General features: G+C 45.4%; 1 protein-coding gene across 2 annotated transcripts in view; it reads right to left on the bottom strand.

Moving 5' to 3' along the window:
• The window catches only part of SETD7 (SET domain containing 7, histone lysine methyltransferase), a 179,785-nt gene that overhangs the window by 66,313 nt on the left and 92,426 nt on the right, over positions 1-21,046 (bottom strand). For both annotated transcript variants that reach the window (XR_014978105.1, XM_085641359.1), the window contains exons 3-4: positions 18,382-18,583; positions 827-1,016 (exon numbers count right to left, since the gene is read on the bottom strand). Coding sequence is in view for 1 of the 2 variants with exons in the window: in XM_085641359.1 (XP_085497485.1) it covers positions 827-1,016; positions 18,382-18,583 (392 nt within the window). In the remaining variant the exon portion in view is untranslated. The remainder of the gene's footprint in view (positions 1-826; positions 1,017-18,381; positions 18,584-21,046) is intronic.

Genomic DNA, 21,046 nt, shown 5'->3' on the forward strand with positions numbered 1-21,046 from the left:
ATGAAGGTGGTACAACAGTAAACCATAGACAATAACAGTTATTTATTGTAAAAGACCCCTCGGGGTATTTTATAAAAAGTACCATTTTGCCACACTGTTCTTAGTACTCCTTGGAACCAGTTTGGCAGAGGGTAATGTAGAGCATCCTTAAAGACTGCCCATAAAAGAAGAACTTTAAACCCCAGGGTAACACAGAAGATATATTGATTTTTGTAGAACCAATTTTCTTGTAACTCCTGCTTACGAGTTTCTACCATTTAAAAAACTTTATTGACATCATTATAAACACTTGTACGGTGTGGTCAAATGTGCTTGTTAACGCACACCATGTAAAGGATACTGATCCCAAAAGACTCAGCATTTCCTTTCAACTGGATACTTTGTTTTTATATTGATAAACGAAATAGTAGAATGAATATTGTTTCCTGCAACAACTGGCTGAGAAATGCCTATACATTATATAAACGTCTAAATAACAAAATGAGGTAGACAATGCACCACAAATGTGACCTGATATTAGTGTAGTTATGTCTGAAGTTTATGTACTGCTAATGCAACAAGATGTTTAGTGTATAGATAACACATTAAGCAAAATGCCATCAACATAATGCACAGATATAATAAATTACCAACAAAGCATAAAGTGTTTTTTGGACAATCTTGCCCACAAAGCTTTCTGTAAAATAAACTTTTTTCAAAAACTGATGTTGCTACAAGCAATTTAAATATCACATGCAAACAAGAAACCAAAGGGAATTTAGGATACACATTCTGACTACTGTACAGGTTCCCAAAACACAAACGTTCAGAGATTGATCAAACTTACTGTCTGGCACCACATCAAAATGAGGTCTGCCCTCCTCTATAAATTTGAGGTAGGCTAATTTTCCCTCTATCATCTCTCCATCTATAAACTTTCCAAAAAATGCTGTTTTTCCGTCAGGATACACATAGGCGATCTTCTCCCCAGTCATCTCCCCGTCTTCATTCACGTCTCCAACAAGGCTTCCTCCATCCTGCCAGTAAATGAAAGTAGAATTTTAGAAAGTGTGCAATATTTTGATGTCTTTTACCAATGACCAGTTCTTAACTCAAAATGGAATATCCAAAATAGTTACAGGGTAACATTTAAGTTTCTTTTTTCACTTTATCAAACTTCTAATATATGGCTAAATCCAACATTTTTAAATGTATCCTTACACAGTACATGGCAGTCTTTGTTGCATGTGGTAAATACATTTACTTTGTGACACTGTTAGCACAACACTGAGTAGGAAATAGAGTGGCAAAAATATGCCTTAAATTATACCTTAAGCAAGAACTGAATTAAACACGTCCATTGCTACCATTGATTAGGTTGATTTTAATCAAAAATATATTTTTTGCAAATTTTCTTATTATTTTGCACGGTAAAGTAGAGAAGTGATTAAAGCAATTCAATAATCAAAAATTCAAAAGCCACAGATTTTTACAAATATATACATTACATTACATTAACACATATAAATGACATCACCTCTAGCGTACCACAATCACTCGACGAACAACAACACTCAAAACACCACAGATATGTACACAAAGTATTCAATAAACATTATAAAGCTCACAATATACAGTTGTATGTACAAAATGTATAAGGCCATCAACAACTAACATTTACAGTATTACTAAACATATATTTTAATTGTTCCGACAGATGATTAGCCAAGGGCGAAGACAAGTCAAGAAAGGGGGTCCACGCGTTTCGAATCCCTTCACCGGGGACTCTCTTCAGGACCAATATTTTCTAGGAACAAAAACGAACACAACACTTAGTTAGACCAGTGTTCCCTTACTTCTCAAAACAATTAATAGCCAACCACAAGTAGCCAATAGACTTATCTAAAGCTTCAAGGTGTGTTACTCAGGGTTTAGAAATGAAACAACATAACAGTCCGACATCCACAATCTGTGAATAGTAGGGTGAAATTTATCAGCAGATAATCAAGGACAAGAGCAGAGGAGGTCTTTAGGCATAGGAGCGGGCAACTAGTGGCCCCAAAATTGTCAAGGTATAGATGAAGAATCTTACTTGTTCAGGTATGGTAACTCATGGGCATGATTGTATTATCGTGCAAAAAGGCGTGTTGGAAATCACCAGCTGAGGCCTGGAGGCAAGTAATGAAACAAGTTTTGCCTGAGAAGCACCGCCCCATGCAGGCAAGCCGATACGTACTTAACAAGTACCCACCCCCTTCCTGCAGAATCAGTCGTTCGTTTGGTGAGCACAGCGCGATGGTGACGGCAGCGTTTGAAATTACTGGACAAGAGGTAATCAGGAGCTTGACTTTTTAACGCTACGATGCGATACTATGTAAAAGACCCGTGGCCTGAAAATCCTGCTTTGCTTTTTACCCCTAGACCCTAGCTGGCGACTAAAAATCTTTCAACTGATAGCGGATAAACATCCACTTTACAGCCATCGCTCCCATTCAAACTTAGTCTCCGGTGCGGCGAGCACGGCGCGCAATGGCGGCATTTGACTAACGGAATAAAGGTAAACAGAATACTAAAAACGTGATGTGGTGATAAATGACGTTCGACCAGGATGGGATTAAAGAAAAAATGTAAACAGGATATGAAGAGCGGTATAATAACGGTTTTTTTAAAAAAACGGCTTATCGACCAGTATTCTCCATTCGCTTCTTTAAAACGTGATGTTGATGATATTGGTTACCTACCAGCATTCTCAAAACTTGTTTCATTACTTGCCTCCAGGCCTCAGCTGGTGATTTCCAACACGCCTTTTTGCACGATAATACAATCATGCCCATGAGTTACCATACCTGAACAAGTAAGATTCTTCATCTATACCTTGACAATTTTGGGGCCACTAGTTGCCCGCTCCTATGCCTAAAGACCTCCTCTGCTCTTGTCCTTGATTATCTGCTGATAAATTTCACCCTACTATTCACAGATTGTGGATGTCGGACTGTTATGTCGTTTCATTTCTAAACCCTGAGTAACACACCTTGAAGCTTTAGATAAGTCTATTGGCTACTTGTGGTTGGCTATTAATTGTTTTGAGAAGTAAGGGAACACTGGTCTAACTAAGTGTTGTGTTCGTTTTTGTTCCTAGAAAATATTGGTCCTGAAGAGAGTCCCCGGTGAAGGGATTCGAAACGCGTAGACCCCCTTTCTTGACTTGTCTTCGCCCTTGGCTAATCATCTGTCGGAACAATTAAAATATATGTTTAGTAATACTGTAAATGTTAGTTGTTGATGGCCTTATACATTTTGTACATACAACTGTATATTGTGAGCTTTATAATGTTTATTGAATACTTTGTGTACATATCTGTGGTGTTTTGAGTGTTGTTGTTCGTCGAGTGATTGTGGTACGCTAGAGGTGATGTCATTTATATGTGTTAATGTAATGTAATGTATATATTTGTAAAAATCTGTGGCTTTTGAATTTTTGATTATTGAATTGCTTTAATCACTTCTCTACTTTACCGTGCAAAATAATAAGAAAATTTGCAAAAAATATATTTTTGATTAAAATCAACCTAATCAATGGTAGCAATGGACGTGTTTAATTCAGTTCTTGCTTAAAGTTTTTCGTGTAGTTTCAATGCAGCATTGGCACTCCTTTTGTTCTTTCCAGTTTATATGACTTGGCCTTGCTGCCAACGAGTCAAAACCCAAGTGTGTTTTGCTAATTAAATTATACCTAACATGGTATATATCTTATGACACAAGTACTAGATACCTGTAAATACCATAAGTCGTTTTTGTCCGATTTATTACAAAAGAACCACAAATTAGTACAAGCCAAAATATTTTTTGACAGACTTCTTTAAGAAATGTTTGCCACTTCGGGGCCTTAAACCTGGAGCAATTAATCAAATGTTAGCAAAGTTGTATTTGAATATACTGTTACCATGTAGGTTGTTCAAGACAAAATACATGTTAGTTACTATTTGTTTCTGAAAATGACAGACTATAAGCTTATCCTTCTTTTACATCTGTCCTTCTTTAGGATCCTGAACATCGTGGTAAGAAGAATGGCTGATCTTGTTCCAAGCGGAAGAGGTGTGGTGCCGCGGCCAGGGCGACTGACTCCGGAATCTGGGGATCATGGTTCAATCGCCGGCGGCAGATTAGCCCAGCACCATGTGACTCTGGGCCATAGCTTGCTTAATCTTCCCAATGGCCCCCAGTGTCTAGGGACCCTTACGGGTGATTGTTCGCGCTTTACAAATGTGGATTGGTATTATTATTATTATAAGCGTGATGCTAGCATGTGGCTCATGTTTCTGATTAGTAGTGCCTAGCTCTTGCTTATACTGAGTTTCATGTGATCGCACCATTCGCAGCCCTCATCTCCCAGGAATGGAAGGCCCTATTTTGTATATGTCACACCCTGTGTTTTGGGATGCACCATGTTAGAATGGTGTGCACCCGGAGTATCGACCAAGAATATCGATGAGACACAATATCAAGGACAAAATATCACCCCCAAAAAAATATCAACAGGTAAGGAAGTCTAGATTTGCTATACCTAACTTCATATATATGTATCTACACAGTACATATATCATCAAGGTACGTAAATGTGGAGTTAGGATTATTAAATCTATACTTCCCTGTATTCCACTTACCTTTTCATAGTTTGTTCCTCGATATTCTGTCCTTGATATTCATGTACTATGATATTTTGGAGGGTTCATATGTAGTATTACAATCATTGGAACAATCCCTGTCAACCACTTTCTGACTGCACATCAACCATCGCAAGTGTCTGGATAGGGCCAGTGGTTGCATGCTGAAATATTGAAGTTGGTACTGCCTCGTATGTGACCATAGTCCATAACTGAGTTCACAACAGACCCTGAACATTTAACCCCAGCTATTCTCATACCATATACAAGAGTAGGGTTGGCCATTCACATTGCTATAACCCTCATTGAACTAGGATCCAATACAAATATAAGGGTCATTTTAAACCTTGTCAGACAGTCCACCTGCACCACAAAGGTGGTGGAGGACCAGTCTCTATTGCAAATTATTTGCTGCAGTTAGAAATAATTTCTGATGAAAGTTCTTCTATCATCCCAACAGAACCACTTTTGTATGAAATGTAATGCTGGGCTGGCTATCTGGGATATATACCCACAACTGTCCGGGTTAGCATAAATCCTGGCATATTGTATTAAAGGTTAAAGTGCTTGAAATAGAGAAGCCTGAGCAATACAAAAACTTAACGATGGAATAACATGTTCTGAAAACAGTTGGTTCAAGCATGTCTGTCAAACAGAAGTAGCTGGTAGCCATGTGGTTGGCTTTCGAGTTTGTGGCCTAGATACACATTTATGCAGTTGATGTTTAAATGTGACCATCTGGAATAGGTAGGGAGGAACACATGTTTTTAAAATTAAGTGGGACTGGTGGGTCAGCTTACTCTTTGAATGAAAACGCATTCAATATTACTGGCAGCTATTTACATTCAGGGGTGGAAAATTCTCTCAGCGGACTTGATTTTTCTTTTTCCAACAACACTGTCTCTTGAAAGGGATTTTTAGGGCTTTGTGGACGTGTGGTTGAGAATCTTTGCAAATCAGCAAAACACGTGTTTCCCTCATTTGGCTTTCAACATTAGGAGTGGAAGATAAAAGGAATCCATGCTTTGTCCTGTTCTGAGCTTTTGGACATAATCTTTGCCTTTACTCAATTTCCCTGCTACCCATTCTAGGGTAAAAAGTTAGGAGAGTGATAAAGAAAGTGATCTTCATACTTTCCTGTTTCGTCAGATTAAACTAGTTTTCCTTTCTCAAGAAGATGCCAATGGCCCCCAAATGGGTTTTTTAAGTTTTTTACACACTCACTGTTTCACCCACATCCAACGTCCAAGACTAACGTAGACTTTGTCTATTGATCAGGACATTAAATGGAAAGGGCTGCACTGTTTTAATCCCTATTGAAGGCTATGGAAGTGGCCACCCAAAGCTACTATTGAGTTCCGACATTTATGGCTTAGTCCAGTACCTCAATCAATCAATCAATCAGGGGAATTTTAAGCGCGCTACTCCCCCGTGAGGGTCTCAAGGCGCTGGGGGGGGGGGGGGGGGGTAAGCAGCTCCGTTCAGTTGAAGAGCCAAGTCTTGAGCGTCTTCCTGAAGATGTTCAGGGAGGGGGCGTGTCTGATGTCAATCGGGAGCTCTTTCCAGTTATTGGCCGTGATGTAGGAGAAGGTTCTTCCACCTGTTCTGGCTCTGCAGATGTGCGGGGTTTTGGCGAAGGCGAGGTTGGCGGATCGGAGGTTTCTCTTGGGTACGTGGAAGGAGATTATCTCTTTGAGGTATTGGGGTCCAGTGTTGTGCAGGCATTTGTAGGCATGGGTGAGTATCTTGAAAGTGACTCTCTTCACAACGGGGAGCCAGTGGAGGTTCCGTAGGTGTTGGGTGGTGTGTTTGTGTCGAGGAATGCCAAGGAGGAGTCTGGCTGCGGTGTTCTGTATGGTCTGGAGCTTGCGGAGCAGCGACTTGTTGATCCCGGCGTAGAGGGCGTTTCCGTAGTCCAGTCTCTTGGTTATGAGTGCAAGGGTGACAACCTTCCTTGATTTGGGAGGGATCCACTTGAAGGTCTTTCGGAGGATTTGGAGGGTGTTGAATCAGCTGGTGGGGATGGCGTTGACCTCTCGGGTCATGAAGAGGGAGGAGTCAAGTATGATGCTGAGGTTTCGGGCGTGGTTCGTGGGGGTGGCGGGATTGCGGAGGGTGGTGAGCCACCATGTGTTGTCACATGCAGAGGATGAGGGTCCAAGGACGAAGACTTCTGTCTTCTCCGAGTTGAGCTTCAGGCAGTTTCTGCTCATCCAGGATGCGACGTCCTTCATTCCTTCCTGGAAGTTGTGTCTAGTGGTTATTGGGTCCTTGGTCAGGGAGAGGGTGAGCTGGGTGTCATCGGTGTAGGATATTATGTTGAGTCCGTGCTATCTGACGATGGCGCCGAGGGGGACCATGTAGATGTTGAAGAGCATGAGGCTGAGCAATCATCCTTGGGGCACTCCGCAGTTGATTTCCGTGGATTCAGAGAGGAAAGGTGGCAGTGTGATTCTTTGGGTTCTGCCAGTGAGGAACAAGCGGATCCAGTCAAGGGTGATTCCTTGTATGTAGTGGCTATGGCCAGTCCGGCCTTGATTTATAGTACATGGTGGGTGAAAGAGGCCCCAGCCCTGGCCCGTCTGCCTCATCCAGAGTTGTTTCCAAAGCATCTCCCATCTCCATGGTGGGAGGTCCTTTGTGGGAGGAAAACCCACAGTGACAGCACCACCGGCGTAACGAAACTCGAGGGCCCCCCCACTGCAAGGTAAGTGGAGGGGCCCCCTCTGGACTCAATCAGGAGATCTCATTCCAGAGTACCTCTGGAGCTTGGGGGCCCCCGCACCGCGGGTGCTGCGGGGGCCTGTGTTACGCCACTGGACAGCCGTCTGTCATGCTGCACTTAGTTTTTTCAAAGGAGAGATGCTGAAATCAGAACTCTCCCCTTGAACACTACCTAAATCATGCCCCTCCCCCCCCCCCCCCCAGTACTTTTTACGTACACTGGGGGACATTTATGGGCTTTTCCAGTCTGCTGTTGTAATTTTTTCCATAGCAGTTCTAGACGGAAAATGCCAGGTGAAATGACGTCAGAGGGGAAACTCTAAATAGGTCACCTCCTACCCACACAATTCTCCATGGCACTGGATCCACCAGAGGGTTTTCCCAGTGCTTGCAGCATTTCACCAATTGGCAAAGCTATCTCCTGCAATCTAAATGAAGTAGTTGGACCTAAAAGCTGCAAATGTTTGGTGGTTGTCCCATTACTGCCCACCACTACATCAGGCTCCATGTCAATTACCAGAAGGGCACATATATGAAACAGGGAAGTGGAGTAGAAAGGGCACCTTAGTTCAGTGTCTGAAGGTGGGGAGGAGATCTTGATCACTGAGATGAGGCAGATGTTTCAATCTGAGGTGGCTGTTCACATTCGGAAATCTACAATAAGGAAAGGATTCAGTGAAAGGGTTTTATTGGGCGTGGTTGCTACCGGCAGTGGAAGTAGTTCAGAGTTTACTTGTCCTTGCAGATTTGAGGGTGAGTAACTACCAGAACAAGTTCTTCCTTAGTTCTTTTCTGAATTGAAGGCGAGAGAGTTTGTTTGAAGTTTGGTCGGATAAAATTCCAAAGGCTAAGGCCAAAAGGAAGAAGGCTGTCAGCAGCGATGCTTTCTTATTGCTTAGTACCTTACAGAGATTGGGATCTTCTCTATTAGTTAGTTGTTTTTTTTCAGGACTCGACAGTGGATAAGGAAGTATCTGAGGTTACAGATGTTGAGATGCAAACTTTTGATAATACTGTGGAGTTACAGGTACTTGTGCACGAGGTGTGGTATTGCCAGTAGAAACCTTTTGTTAACCGCATTACCGGGTTATTGTATTTTAATATTTGCAGGCTCCATTGTCTCTCATTTGGGTGGTTTGTATATAATAGATGCCATGCTGCTGCTGTAAGCCCCTCATCTTGGGAGATGTAATGAGGTAACTGAGATGACCAAGCTGTGATGCACTACTCAATTGCCATTGTTGATTGCATGTTTCATTATAAAATGTTAAGTAAGGTGTTTCAATTAAGTTAGATTTTCAAACTTGCAAGGGAAGTAAATGCTTCTGTTGAGAAGGCTACCATCATTACATTGGGCCCTATTCTGAAAGAAATGTGAGAATTTAAACCCATATATCTAAGACCTGGGTGCAGATTAACGAATTTACAGAATTCATTACAGTTTCCAGAACTATGCATGAAAACATGCTACAGTCACTGGTCTCCAGGTATTCTCTGAAAAACTTTTGCGAATTCCATTTTTGCATAACCAAATATACACCTGTGTATGTGCCCATGCCAATATCTGCAAAGCAATAGCAAAAGCACTTACTACGTATTAATTTCCACTGACAAAATATTTTTGTCCATGAATAAGCTCCGTTCCACAGAGCCCCACCAATGTTCTGGGTGTCACATTCACATCTTCGAGAGGGATTTACTCCTGTCCTTATCAGGAGTACGTTTCAGACTTATTTGTTGGGAAATATCTTTAAAAAAGAGGTTGTGAATACCCATAACCATGTACATTTAAGGGTGTACAAAACCTCATAGGATGTCCCAGCCAAAGAATGCCTACTGCCAACTCAATCCCTACCCATGACTGGATAGTGTCATAGCAAAATTCTTTGTGTAAGTAAATCTTTTTATGCTTGCTAAAGCAACTTTTCAGAATTCCAAAAGGGTAATTGCGTTTGTAGGCTAAACTAGCATTTGCAAATAATTTTGTTAATAAGGCCCCCCGAGTTTGAAAGCTAAAAAGGGCGCTAGTCACAAACTGCATTTTGTAGTACTTTTAGTAGTACTGCAGTAGTATTTTGAAAGTGCTATCAAATGCAATTCAGAAATAGACAACTGTAAATCTACACCTCACCTATCTTTTCTATTGGAAGATCCTCACACATTTACGTTCACTACTTGGGGGCCGATTTCGATGTCAGACAGACCGGAGACCCCTCAACATCAATCTGGAGCTGGGACCGGCCTCCTGTCGGCGGTCCCAAACCAGCAATTAGGATGCGACTGAACACTGTTCGGTCGCACTCCTATTCTTTACAATGGGAGCATGCATTCCGACCGGAATGCATGCTCTCATTGTAAAGAGCTGAGGTGCAGTTCTTCCCTGCACCCAGTGACAGGCACCTCAAGGTACCTGCCACCAAGTGTAGGGATCAAAAGGCGGGCACCATAGGTGTCCCCTCAGCCGCCATTCGGAGGCCTAACACCCATGGGGGCCCTGCTGGGGCCCCAAAAGGCGACTTCCCACAGCCTTTCTGTGTCGGAAAGGCCGGCACAGAAAGGCTGTCAGAATCCTACATTGTAATCCTCAGGCTGAAAAATTGATAATTTGTACTACAAAATATGTGTGGTTTAGGGAGGAGTAAGGCGAGGTTAATAGAGGGTTGGGGGGTGCTTAGAGAGAGACGTGCACCCATGCACAAAAGACTAAGCCCATTTCTATTCACAAACTGTACTTCTAAATTTGCTACAGTCTAAAAAGACCCAACACTGTAGTAAATATACTATAGATCAGTGCTGGAGTAAGTCTTGCACCACACGTGGCAAACCACTGATACTGAAACACCTTCTTATAGGAAATAATGAAGGCAGGGGCTTAAAATAAAATTTCATGTCAAATAATCTTAAATAAACTAAATAATTTAAAATAGTAAAAAATATTAATTTAGAGGGAGGAGCCTAGCGCTTGACCAAGATGGCCGCGTGAGCCTTGAGCTCCCGCTACCCTCGCGCCCTCCGGCAATCATCCTGTCCTAAATCCTGATTTTCATGCACGGAATCCTGCGGATGAGTCACAGCTGGGGCGATTGACGTTGTCCGGGCCAAGATCGCCCACCGGGGACCGAAGTTGTGCACGGCGGAAGATTGCGGCCTACCTCCGAAGGATGCCAGGGGCTTGCGTTGGCAGGATGCCCGGCCACTAATTGAACAACAGCGGCCTTGGGAGGTGTGAACTGACGGACGGATGCCGCGGCACTTTCACTTTCGCTTTCTCGCCCTTTGTTTGCTCCGGGTTGGGAGTGCGTCATACAGCTCCTCTGTTGTCTGGAAGACCTCCTGACTGGCTGTTGAAGAACTAGTCGTCCCTGTCTCCTCTACCTGAGTGAGGGACGTCCTCTTGCGACTGACCGTCCTGCTGTCCGAGATGTCGACCAAATCGGAGGCAGACAGGTCGAAGTCTAAGACTACCAGGCGGGGAGGCTATATCCAATCCAACAATATGGATCGTTATGCCCAGCAGAAGGGGTCGCCTGGTGGATCGGGACAGTCGCTGGAAGCACAGAAGGCCGATTCATCCCCAGCCTCGGAGTTATCATTGCAGGATATCAAGGGGGCGATAGATGGGATGCAATCTTCGATTGGGCGACAGTTCGAGACCCTGGCGCACAAGGTGGACATGATTCTGGTCGATGTCAACTTGATTCGCGCGGACCTGGAAAAAAACCAATGAGCGGGTCAAGTCCCTGGACCTCAAGACTACTGGCCTCGCGGACGATGTCTCGGAACTCCAGGCTGAGGTCCGCAAGCTACGAACCGCGAATGACCTCTCCGCTCGCCGGCTCGAGGACTTTGAAGGTCGGGCCCAGCGCAATAATGTGCGCATTATTGGGGTCCCGGAGACTTCGGAGGAGCTCTCCGTGGACCTCCTCGTCGAGGATCTGGTGGTGAATCATCTTGCGCCAAAGGGCCTCGGCAAGTTTTTCGCGGTGGAGCGGGCTCACCGAGTGCCTGGCGGACGGCCTAAGGTGGGAGCCCCCCCGCGGCCGATTGTCGCCCGGATCTTCCACTTTCGAGATCGGGACGCTATCCTGCAAGCATCGAGGGTGACAGGCCCGGTGCCTTTTCAAAATGCCTCTGTGAGCTTTTACCCTGATTTCACCCAGATGGTGCAGAAACAGAGGCAAAGTTTCCTGGGGGTGAAGCGGCGGCTTAGGGATATGGACCTGAAGTATGCCATGCTTTTCCCCGCTAAGCTGCGTGTGGTATATGAGGATCGGACTTTCTTCTTCGAATCGCCGGACATGGCAGGGGACTGGTTGGATGCACTCCCTCGGCGACAGCCCGGCCGGGACAGCGTGGATGGGGTGGAAGGCGACCGGGATGGACAGAAGTGATACCTTCGGTGCTGGCCTGCTTCGATTCAGCCCTGGACAGTGACTCGCACCTTATTGCAGTAATGGGAGGGCGGCGGGGGGAAGATAGGGGCTCTTTCCTCCCTTGGGGTGCTTTTTGTAGATTTGTTTCTGGTAGGGCGACAGGCACACTGCAAGTTGGGGGGGCTTTGTAAGCTGACGCAGGGGTGCAGGGTGGGGGGGGGGTTCAGGATGTTGGGGTTGTTGTTTGGGGTTGTTGTTGTTTTTTCTTGCAAGGCGTAGCAATGACTGTTAGAATTGTCCGATTGTGGTTCTCTGGGGGGGGGGGGGGAGGTCTCTTTGTGTTCAGGGATGGGGGATAGGGGCTTAAACGTACTCAGCTGGAATGTTAATGGCTTAGGGAACTGTATAAAACGGGGGATAGTCCTGCAATTTTTGAAACGGACCTTGCCAGATGTGGTCCTCTTGCAGGAGACCCACCCTTATAGGGAATATGTGTTATGCACTTAACAGAAAGGGCTACAAATTCATTGCTCACTCGGGGTTTTCCTCGGGATCCAGGGGTGCGGGCATACTTGTCAGAGCTTCCCTACCATTTGAGGTTGACTCCACCATTGCTGATGATAGGGGGCGCTTTGTGGCCGTGTCGGGGAGGTGGGAGGGCAGAACGTTGGTTTTGGTTTCTGTTTATGTCCCTCCTGCCTTGCAGGCCTCCACGTTTGCTGATCTGGGCAAGGCCTTGTTGGAACTCCCCGAAGGGATGCTAGTTGTGGGAGGGGACTTCAATGCGGTTGGTTCTGGAATGCTAGATAGGTACCCGCCCAGAGACACCGGGGGGGCTCAGAAGTGGCTTCCCGACTTTATTGATACTTTTGGCCTGGTAGATTGTTGGAGGCTGCGGCACCCCACTCAGCGACAATACACCTTCCATTCCGGGGCCCACGGGAGTCTCTCCCGGATTGATTATCTGCTCACTCTGGCGGCACACGCCTCTTTGGTAACTGAGGTTAGGCACATGGCACGGGGCATATCAGATCATTCACCGGTGTGGGCACGTCTGGACATAGGCCGGGTGGCGGGGGGCAGGGTGGCTCCCATTAACCCCTGGTACTTTCGGGACCCCAAGCAGCGCAGCGCGTTGCTGAAGACAGTTGACCACTATTTTCGAGAAAATCAGGGCTCAGTTGACTCCGCGGTGTCCTTGTGGGAAGCTTCTAAGGCTGTACTGAGAGGAGAAGCCTTGTCCTTGGTAGTGGCCGCCAAGCGGCGGAGAGACGCCGAGGTGATACAAGTGGAGGACGAGATAGCGGCTCTAGAGTTGGCCTTGGAGGGGGATATTGAGACGTCCATGCTGCACAATTTGAGCCTGAAGCAATTGGAGTATAGGGATCTGGTGACAAATGCCGCCAAGACCCTCCACAGGGAGCAGCAGGGGCGGTTGTATGATGTTGGTGATAAGGCCGGGAAATTGCTGGCATGGCTGGACAAAAAGGAGCGTGTTAATCGTGTGGTGCCGGAGTTGTTGACGGATGGGGGAGAGGTTGTCACTGATCCCGACGGTATAGTCCGGTGTTTCTCGGACTATTTTCGTACGGTATACGCCTCGGTCTCGGATAGACCGACTGAGGACTCGTGTGATCTTCTGCGTGACATCGCTCTGCCCTGCCTTTCCGCCATTGATAGGGAGGACCTCGATGGTGATATCACTGTAGACGAAGTGGCAGGTGCTATCCGTGCGTTGCGCTCCGGCAAGGCTTCGGGCCCAAATGGTCTGCCGATAGAGCTGTACAAGCTTTGTCCGGATAAGTTGGCTCCTCACTTGACCGCCATGTTCGTGGAGGCGCGGGAGAACGGGTTTCTTCCGCTCGATCAACGGCTGGCGACGATTGTGGTAATACATAAAGACGGAAAGCCCCGGGATAGGTGTGGTTCCTATCGGCCGATCTCGCTCCTCAACGCCGAGCCGAAAATCCTTGCCAAGATTCTCGCGAATCGCCTGGTCCGGGTACTTGGCGACTTGATCCACCCGGATCAGTCGGGCTTTATCCCGCACCGTAACACTGCACTAAACCTTAGACGCCTCCATGGAGTGATTGCCAGGACGGGTACGATGCGAGAGCCGGCTATTGTGGCGTCCCTCGACGCCACGATGGCCTTTGATACGGTAGAGTGGGCATACTTGTGGGCGGTGCTGGCCAAATTCGGCTTCGGGCCTGGATTCGTGGGGTGGGTGAGGCTGCTCTATGAGGGGCCTCTTGCAAGCGTCGTGGTGAACGGGCGGGCGTCGGCACCTTTCGAGCTCGGGAGAGGCACCCGGCAGGGTTGCCCCCTGTCGCCGTTGCTGTTTGCCCTTGCTCTTGAGCCGTTGGCGGCGTGGATACGGTGGCACCCGGATATACGTGGGATTCGCTGGTCGCCTGACCACGAAGACCGTATTTCACTCTACGCCGATGACATTCTGCTATATCTTGCCTCGCCTAAGAAATCTCTGATAGTGGTTTGTGACGTCTTGACATCTTTCGGTAGAAACTCGGGCCTAGTCATTAATTGGGGGAAGTCACACTTGTATGTCCTGTGTGGGGATGTCCCGCCTGTCCCGCGTAACTGTTCGATCCAGATAGCCCAGCAGGGCTTTTTGTATTTGGGGATCTATATTTCCACCGACCCCATCTTGCGCTACGAGAAGAACTTGCTCCCTCCCTTGGCGCGCCTGCGGCGGGATGTGGCGGGCTGGCGGCGATTGCCGCTCTCCCTCCTTGGCCGCGCAGCACTGTTTAAAATGATGTCCCTTCCCCGTTTCCTCTATGCCCTGCAGAATACTCTTGACCTGGTCCCGGCCAGCTATTTCCGTGAGATCGAAAGTCACCAGCGCGCGCTCTTATGGGACAGGCGTCCGCGTATCGCAGTCGCTAAGTTGACGCTTCCGTGGTACGACGGTGGTATCGCGCTTCCAGACATTCGACGTTATTACTGGGCCACCCAGTTGAGCGTGATTAACCATGGTGTCTATGGTCCGGCGCTGAGCCCTGGCTTCGCCATGGACCGCTGGTTGCTCCGTGGGGGTAACTACCACAGAGCGTTGTATTCGAAATCGTCGGACCTCACCCTCACGGGGCCCACCAGAGTGGCCGTCCATGTGTGGAAGGTGGCGACGGACTCGCTGGGCTGGAGGGGTAAGCTTACCCTTGCCACCCCTCTGTTTGACTCCGAGATTTTGGGGAAGCTTTGGCGCACAAAAGGGTTTGAGAAATGGGATTTGATCGGCATATCCAGGGTTGGAGACCTTTTGGTTAAGGGTAAGATAAAGTCGTTCGAGGAGCTGCAGAAGGAATACGAGCTGGGGAGCACGGAGTTCTTCCGTTATGCTCAAGTGCGCCACGCCTTGCGGTCAGTCCTTGTGGAGGGGGAGAAGGTGCCAGAGTCCTCTCCGTTGGAGGATCGGATCCTGGATGGTCACATGCCAGAGAGCACGATCTCGCCTATTTATAAGAAGCTTATCAATGTTCGGGCGGATCTTCTCCTAGGGTTGCGCGCTCAATGGACCAGGAACGGCCTTGAACTAGATGATGAGGATTGGCAGTTCGCAGTTTCTTCTCCCAAAGAGGTCGCTATCCCCGCGCGCCTGCGGCTGGTGCAGCTTAAAATACTCCATAGGGTCTATGTGACGGGGCCGAGGTTGGTCCACATGGGTTTCTCTGAGGAGGGCTTATGTAAGAGAGGCTGTGGTATGGTGGGTACCTTCCTCCATATTATTTGGGAATGCGGTGCGATTATGGAGTTCTGGAGGCAAGTCCACGAGGCGATGGGGGAGGTGACAGGAATTGTTATGCAGCCTGAGGCGCGATGTTGTCTCCTGAATGTCTGGAGTCCTACTGACCACAACGCGGCACAGACTCAGTGGGTGACCCTGGGGAACACGGTAGCCAAGCGCGATATCGCTCGGCTGTGGGGCTCCAATAGGCCGCCCACATTGACAGCGTGGATGGAAAACATGGACTGGAGCATGTTTAGGGAGAAGACAGTGTATTGTGCTCGAGGGCGCCCTCGGAAATGGCACGCTGTGTGGGGGCCATGGAACCAGTACAGAGGGGACATATGCCTGCCCCCCGACCCGGATCCGCCTGAGGAGCAACTTTCCCCTTAGTCTTTTTCCGGCTTTGACTTTCCCGCTGATATGTGATTGTTTCTAGAGTCTCTGCCTTTCCCTCCTTTCCCTTACTATAGACCTGTGCCTGTTGGACGTGATGGGGCTCGTCCCCCCTGATGGGAACCTCTCTTGGTGTTTACAGTACCTTTCGCCTTGCTTGTGTTTAGGGTTGTATTTATGTTTATGCAAAATAGAACCTTTGGCTCTCCTGTCAGTGATATGTGGATGCAAGCATGTGTTGAATCTCTAAAGCTGCCGTACCTCCGGGTTGTCGGCTGAATAGCTGTGTCACTGATCTAAAATAAAGGTTTTATAAAAAAAAAAAAAAAAAAAATTAATTTATTTTAATGTTAAAAAGATGAATGTTAAAAACAAATGAAATTAAATTATCATTACTGTAAGATGTATAAACAAAACAAATCCTACCTAAATTCAAATGTATTTTTTATTATGTATCAATAATTATTAAAAGTGATGTACAGAATTAAACGTAATTTAATTATATTTCAATAACAATTAATGTAACATTCATTTTTAAATTTGAATACATGTATTAAAATATATAAAAAATGCATAAAAAATAAGATTTATATTCATATATTTGTTTGCTATTAAATTCACTTTATTAAAATTTTTAACTATTTTAAATAATTTCATTTTATTTGACATTATTTGCTATGGGGTTCCATTATAGGTCCCTACTGCCGGTATTTTCAATGGGATGATGATGCAGTATCAGTGGTAGACCAAGTGTGGCTCTGGAACTGCAACTGCTCCTTTTTGGCTGTAGTAACTTTACACTTGTAAATTTTCCTCCACTCACTATTTAAGAGGGTGGAGACATGTAAGACTACACTATTGAGTAACTTTACATTTGTAAATGGTGAATTGCCCAAAATAGTAAAGTTAATCAAAGTATAAGAGTAAACGTATATGTGTAGATTTAGTCATGTGTAAGTTTACCTTTGTGAATAGGCCCCATAGTCAGCCTTACTCAGGTTTTCTCAAATGTAACACGTTGAGGATCGAACAACACACTTAGAAGTAGATTCCGGCAGGAAGAGGCATCCAAATCCAAAGGAGTTGCTTCATGTTTCTATGGGTACTAATCGAGGAACTGTGTAGATAAAGTGCTGTATCAGTGTTGAAGAGGAGTCTAATTAACTTTGTCCACAATGGTCCTGGCAATGTTGCCATGTGGCTGCTGAATGTACCAACTAGCCTGCTCACAAGTTGCCAAGGGATTTGGCTAGGTAGTGCACTGCCAGCGATGCTACTGTTCACCATGATTTTGTGAAGGAGCAAAAAACTCATTGGGAATGATCCAGTGGCTTTACCTTTTTAAGAGCCCAATTTATTCTTCTCATCAACAGCACAGAGACCATTTACAGTGTCAGTGATGTTAATTCACTGTAGCCTGCATTTAAGCATTTAAAGACAAAGAGTGACCTGACAATGTTTAGGCCAATTGAAAATATTCCTTGAGACAGATAGGGAAGTGGAGTGGTCTTCAGAGTCTACCTCTCTGATCTTATAACACACAGACAAGGGTTCCAACCTGTAAGCACCTGACCATGAAATGTTTCATTCGGAAATTATCACTTTATTAACAAACTGCAAACATGAATAATGGTGTAATGTAAAAGTGTGGTCACAAATATGTAATAATGCACAGGTATGGTGTACCAGCATAATTACATGATCCCACCTCCATGTGCTCTGAATTGCACCCTGGTATCAGTAATCCAGTCTTAACAGTACACCATATAACGTACCATTGTACGTAAAGCACCTCATATTTGAGTCTCTATAAAGTTGAGTGCGGCTCCAGAATTGAATATTGGGAACACTTGCTCGTTATTGTCTCATTCATGAGTGCCAAATTCTTGGAAAAGCCACTCGTGGTAAGGGGGACGGAATCAAAGCAATGAGTGATACTCTTGGGGCAGGTTAGTTGACGGTGGAGCGGTTATTGTTTCTGACTATCAGGATTTCATTCAATATTAAAATTAGAATATTTTCAGAGAAAGTTTGGGTGGGAATGGAGACCTGGGTTTAGCTATCTTGGTCTTGAGGTCACAAACAATTTTCTTCACTGTTTATTTGCTTCTTACTATTGCCTTTTATAGGCAAACTGCTTTGGACAGGATGGTACTCTGTTAGAAGTTTACTGGCAGTGTGCAAGTATCTTTGGTAGCACCAAAACAGAAGCAATAACTTAAACTATGACAGATTAATTTCATGCAAAATGTAAATGTATCATTAGTACACCAGAACAAAAAAAGGTATATTTTTTGATTTGCAAAAAGTGCAAGACAATATCAGATGATAAAATATGTAAATCAATATAATAAGAACTATTTTTGAATATACTTGAAAACCTGCCCAGATTTCTTTAGACAGTGGTTATTTGCTGTAATGAAAGTCCCTTCAAGTGATTACTCACTGAGTGCTTGTGAACTATATGTACACTGCAATTTTCTGAGGTCTAACTTACTGGGTAGTATATCCAACAGACACCATGTCGGTTATTGTCCCTGTACTGTCCTTTGAAGATCAGCCGTCCATCAGTATCATATTCTTGAGCTGGCCCATTCAGTTCTCCATCCATGTAGGTGCCATGTAGAGACCCTCCATCTTCATAGGTGTAAATACCCTGTCCCTGCAGAGCGTCATCGACGTAAAAACCTTCCAAGGTACTGACAAGAGGAAGAGATCATTTACCAATTTAATACTTATTGAAACATACTTGAGGAACCACACACACACAAAAGCTACCAGGTCACATTCTATTAAAGCAATTGTGTATGGAATTCAGAATTAAGATGCAATGTCAAAATGACTTTTAAATGAAAAACCCTAGAAAGTAATAATCAATTTGTCTCCTACCAATACAATACAATGACCTATTTAGGCAATCTGCTTCCATTAATGTTACCATTAAGTATGTAGACATACTGATTCAAAGCTACATCATGTAGAACGAAAAAGCTGATGACTCTAGGGATAGCTGAAGAAGAGGGAAGCACTCTTGGATAAAGAGAACAAAATGAACTTACATAGGGGTCTATTAGGATGGCGGGCGGACTCCAGTCTGCCCGCCACCCTAGTTGTGCTGGGACCGGCCGCCAGTGGTGCGGCGGTCCTGCTGTGCCAATTAGGATGCGACCGCCACCATGGCGGTCGCATCCTGTATATTTAACATTGTGGCGGGCGGTGCTGTATTCAGCACCCGCCACAATGTTAAAAGGGCATGTTGTGCACCGCGTGGTGTCTGCCACCTTGTGCATTGCAAATGTCAGGGGTACCATGGGTACCCCCCAAGTGCAGCCACCTACCCCCAAACCCCCTGGCATTCTCCACATGCCTTTCCATGGCGGAGTCTCTGCTATGGAAAGGCATGAGACCGCCATCATCGTAATATGAGGCACCGCCACCATATTGCAGGTCTTTTCCACCCGGTAGGCAATCGGGTGGATTGCCTACCGGCAGAAAACTGGCAGACGGTGTTTCCATCCGCCTGGGTCCACTCCGCCATCGTAATATGGCGGGGGGAAATGTTAGGCGTGCGGACGGAAATGGAGGGCGGATCGCCACGGTGGTGATCCGCCCACCATCCTAATAGACCCCATAGTGTCTGAGTTTAAGCTTTGCTGTTAGGATATCTGTCCACCAGTTTGACAAATATACCTCCTCTGATACAATAAAAGAGGAAATGCCAAAGCATTTTAACTCTCCACCAAAGTGGAGAAGATTTTGCAAGCAACATGGCAGTTCCTATCTCGAGAGTGACCTCTTTAGCCTGAGAAACTTAAGATGGATATTTCAATAATGCAAACATTGCACAGTGGAACTTTTATTACGGATGTGGGCATGCGAACTGTACCTAAAGAGTATAGGTACCCTGTCAGTTTCTGCATATCTAGTCTCTTTTATATGTATGGGGGGTCTTTCTCAGCTTGTTATGAAGACAATGCTTTGAGTGAAAATTTGCTTCCCATGGCATTCTTTGAGGGAGATAACTTTGCCAGGCATGACATTAGACCAGCGTTCCTAGATTGCGCAACTGCTTGACAGCCATTCCTGGTTTAGTAGCCTCCACACCTTGGCAGAACAGATGGTAAAGACAGTTGTGTCTCTGCCGATGGGGCACCTGCCAGGTAGGCAACTCCTAGATAGGGGGGAGTTGACCGCTTTAGTCATCGATGAGGTATGTCGGATTTTATAGGGTGGGGGGATCTCCATTAAAGCCTACTTTTAAAACAGGATGATTGTGTCTCTTTTACAGTGTCAGTGTAAATCAGTGTAATTTAGATAAAAACTCCTCTACTGCCAGAATTAAAAAATGGCTTTCCTTTGATTAACTTCCATCAATATAATGAATTAAGAAATGTGTACACTGCTTAATGTTAGATTTCACATCCTATACATAGTTGTATACTATAGCCTTATAGACCGCCGTAGCGGGCTATATTGGCTATTAAAGGCCCGCTGCAGTGTTAAAAGCCCGAGCCAAAGGCGAGGGACTTTAACAAAGCAGAGGGACTTTAAAAGCCGGTATAGCCCTGCTATAAAGGGCTATAAGGCTATTAGAACATTCTGCCACTAGAGGGCAGAATGTTCTAACAAATAAAACGAAGCCTTCAGGGAGCGCCAGAGGATTCAAATCCCCTCAGGCTCCCTGAAGCCTTTGTTCACAGTCAGAGCTGGGAACAAAGAAGCATTGGAATGTTGGAGCTCCGGGCTTATACCAGCCATTATAAGCCTGGAGCACTCCATTGTTTTCAATGGAGCTTCCAACATTCAAATGTTCTAATTGTTGATAATCTCAGAAGGAAAAATTACAATATCCTGGAGTTGAATCAGAAACGGACACTAGAGAGCTTACGGTTCTTAAATTTAAAAACAGTATCTTAAAATCCTGTACAACCCCTTGAAACAAAGAGACATCACTGGACCACAGCCTGCATTGATTTGCAATACATGCACAGATTTACAATACCAATGCTGCTGTGCATTACCTTATTTATGAGGGCCAAAAAATATTTATTCAAAAGTGGTGAACTTCATAAAATGTAAAACTGTTGAGCGACATTACTTCACTGTCTGTTCTTAATACACAATGCATTGTCCCACATATATCTCTAGCACATTAGTGGATG

Source organism: Triturus cristatus, chromosome 2_2 (assembly GCF_964204655.1).
Source record: "Triturus cristatus chromosome 2_2, aTriCri1.1, whole genome shotgun sequence".
Classification (NCBI taxonomy): domain Eukaryota; kingdom Metazoa; phylum Chordata; class Amphibia; order Caudata; family Salamandridae; genus Triturus; species Triturus cristatus.